The sequence below is a fragment of the Aplysia californica genome, unplaced genomic scaffold (genome assembly GCF_000002075.1).
Source record: "Aplysia californica isolate F4 #8 unplaced genomic scaffold, AplCal3.0 scaffold00551, whole genome shotgun sequence".
In the NCBI taxonomy this organism is placed as follows: Eukaryota; Metazoa; Mollusca; class Gastropoda; order Aplysiida; family Aplysiidae; genus Aplysia; species Aplysia californica.
In genome coordinates, this window is record NW_004797821.1 from 527,994 (window position 1) to 531,670 (window position 3,677).

General features: G+C 40.7%; 1 protein-coding gene across 1 annotated transcript in view; it reads right to left on the reverse strand.

Annotated features, from left to right (window-relative positions):
• LOC101850905 (cilia- and flagella-associated protein 61) overlaps nt 1–3,677 on the reverse strand; it is a gene marked incomplete at its 3' end in the record, with an annotated part of 24,371 nt that overhangs the window by 13,210 nt on the left and 7,484 nt on the right. The window contains 3 exon segments of the mRNA XM_013087154.1: nt 1–156; nt 1,369–1,501; nt 2,326–2,449. Of these exon segments, the coding sequence (XP_012942608.1) occupies nt 1–156; nt 1,369–1,501; nt 2,326–2,449 (413 nt within the window).

The following is a 3,677-nucleotide window of genomic DNA, read 5'->3' on the forward strand; positions in this document are numbered from 1 at the left end:
GGGGGGCGTGGCCGGGGGAGTGGGCGGCGGCTGTGTGATGTCATCGGGGTGAGGTTTCCTCAGACCATTGAAGGGCACCAGCTCGAAGCACTGGTTCAGCACGTCCAGGTTCACATCGGTGCTGATGCTCATGAAGCCGTATGACGTCTTCTCCACCTGCACACACAGACAAATGGCAGTTTAGTTTTAGTAAGAATTTTACGGCACTTGCAACACAATAAGGTCATATAAGTGCCGAAGAATAGATTATGTATTACAAGAGAGTAACAAACACAAAAAAGAAGGAGGGGAGATAAGGACAACAGATATTCGATAGGAAAGGAGAAGCAAACCACACCAGAGCACCCTCCAACCACCCACACAAATGTCAGATGTGCTGACAAAATGAGTTACTTCTCGGATTCTAGCCCTATGGAAATTGATACATCAACTTTATAGGTGAAGTTTGTACAATTTGTAAGTAGGGAAGAATAAAAGACATAGTAGACTTTAACAAAATGGCATCTATTGAAAATCTGTAAATCTGACCCCAGAGTCGATTTTCGGACAATATCTCCGTTCTTGGATCGCGAGAAGCAACTCATTTTGTCAGCACGTCTCACAAATCTACTTTCTAGTACCACCTCCAGTCTTCCATATTTGTGTGACCTAATTGTGTTGCAAATGCTGTAAAACTTTTACTAAATCTAAACTTCTAAACTAAAGAGACACGAACAGGTCATAAATCACGAGTTAATCAGTTCGTTCCTACACGATCTAGAAGGAGGCTTTACTGAGGGAACTTAAAGAGAAAACATAAAATACACATTAAACATTTTTGTTAGATTTTTAACTCTTTCCCTACCAGAACATTTTGGCAGCTTTTTTTTCCATTCTGATTGTAATTTTAAAAAGTTACTCCTTTTGACCATATTGTGAATACATTAGTAACTTCCAAGGAACACATTTGGACCTCTTGCTGTTATACTGATAATTTGAATAGGGTCCAAAGTTTGTATCATCGGTTTAATTGACTTGCTTCTGCAACATTAGCGAATATCAACATTCAATTACCTGTCCAATGATACATAACTGTCACCACCTGTCCAATGATACATAACTGTCACCACCTGTCCAATGATACATAACTGTCACCACAAAGTTTATTACACCATCTGTAAAAGCTATTAGTTTCCATACCCTCAAAATAATTCTAGGAATCACAAATTAATTACATCCGCATGGTTTCAATCGCTGTAAAAAATTACGCCCTGAATGAGTTAACGTCAAAGACAAAAAGAAATAAACCAATAGGAGACCTCAGCCACAGAATGGCTGGTCACTGTAGTGTTAAAGCTAAAGACAAAAAGAACAAAACGTATAGGAGACCTCAGCCACAAGGCAATGCATGTCAGCGTCCTGAGCCTCGATGAGTTCTGCCAGGAAGTAGTCTCCGTAGGTGTTGTGGAGCATGTCGCTCTGACGGTTGAAGATCGGGGTCAGGTCGTCGTGGTCCTCCACGCTGGGACAAAGTCAACAAGAAACCTCCTTGTTTTAGAACATGCTGGAAAGCTGGAAGTAAACTCTAACCTCTTTTTTGCTCATATTTTTTTTCCAACAAGGTCCCTCCACTAATTGTTCAACTTCCCATAGCTATAAGCAACCACTTTGATGTTCACATTCTTTTGTGCTTGGTGGAAGCAAAAGTAAATTCTGACTGCTGAAGCCTGCTCTGGCACACTTTCCTTACTGGACCTATTTCTATCACAGCCAAGCTTTCCACTAAGGAAATCTTGTAAAGAAACAAGCGGTGTCTCCAGCCAGTCTTGGCCAGGGGGAACTTCAGCTATGCATTTTTTACTGGATCAATACTGTAATGTTCAATAATTCTCATAAATCAGTTGCCTGTCTCAAGTGAGAAAAACAGAATTGTTAGCACGCTTCACCATCGTACATAAGGACTGAATGTTACTCTAAACGGGTAATACATTTTCTAGAAGTCAAACGTTTACACATCTCAAAAACATCCATCCAACCACACAGATATAGACATTACATCACAGCGCACCACAGATTCCAACAGCTCAGTACTGGTGGGGACAAAATGACAGAGTCACATTTTTTACAATCTGTAACAACAACAATACAATCATTTGAAACAACATCATACAAAGGCTTCATGACACTACAGTTTAACATTACATAACATTTCACAGGGAGACAAACTGCAAGGTACATGAAACGAACTGAGAAAATTGTACGACCTTTTTAAAGAGTATGAGGTACCTAACTTAAAAACTCAGATTTCTCTGAAAGTATTGGTTAACTCCTGAGGGGTGGACTCACAAAGCTTGTCGGATGTGCAGCACGGGCACGTGGTCGTGTCGCCGGCACACAAAGAGGACACTGCTGTCAGACTGGCCGTCCTCTCGTTTCTCCATGGGTTTGAACGCCTGAGCCAGGGAGGGATCTGAGGGAAAGGAGCAAGGTTTTTTGTTCAAAATGTAGGTGTTGTTAGGCCCCAATCAACACAATTTAGATCATTAGAAGCTGGGCTTCTCAGACCGAAGGGCTAGAACCCAAATGGCCGCTGGATCGGAAAAGTAAAGTAAAGTAAAGTAAGGTGGGCTTCTGATCCTGCCTGTCAGCGCCAACCCGGATTGAGACGGATACAACATCCCAATAAAGACTGAAGTACTCAATAAAAATCTTTCCCCACTCGGGAATCAAACTCGGGTCTCTTTTGTGTGACAGTAAAGTGCCTAAACACTAGATCACGAGCACCGGAAATGAGGAAATGAAGATGGAATTAATCAACAAATGTACTGTGCTAGGACAATTCAGGACACCAAAAACACAAGTGTGGCATGACTCTTTTCATAACTCAACAATTGAAGCAGTGAAAAATTCAAAAGCCTGCTTTTAAAACAGTCTTCTACTTCAGAGGAATGGATTGATCCTTTCTCAGAAACTTTTATTTTTGGAAATGTGAATCATAAGATGAGAAAAAAGAAAAAAAAAACAAAAAGAAAAACTGCCCAATGCGTTCCCCATCAGTCCAGATCTCCATCTGATGTACCTGAGCTCATGCCTGAGTGTGACTACTTTTACCTGAGTGTGACTACCTTTACCTGAGTGTGATTACTTTTACCTGAGTGTGACTAGCTTTACCTCAGTGTGACTACCTTTACCTGAGTGTGATTACTTTTACCTGAGTGTGACTAGCTTTACCTCAGTGTGACTACCTTTACCTGAGTGTGACTACCTGAGGGTGACTAGCTTTACCTGAGTGTGACTACCTTTATCTGAGTGTGACTACCTTTACCTGAGTGTGACTACTTTTACCTGAGTGTGACTACCTTTACCTTCCTGTGCACCAAACATCCCCACCTCAGTGCACAGCGATGTATTTCTACCTAAAATAAAGATTACACAAGGAAACGTGTGGCATCGTGGTGAAATCAGGCACTCGTCAAAATACGGAAATTGAAGAAACCGATATTGTTCTGCCTGTGGGGTAACTTTCAACAATTTTCTTTCCTTTTTTTTTTTTGGCTCAACACTTTTTGATTTCATTTAAAGACACATTTCTATGCAGTTTTTTACTGAAATTTTTTTTTTTTAATAAAAAAAAAAGTAAATTTGCAGTTTTCAAAGACACTCAAGCTGTGGGGTCACCAAAGTTTGACGCTCATTTT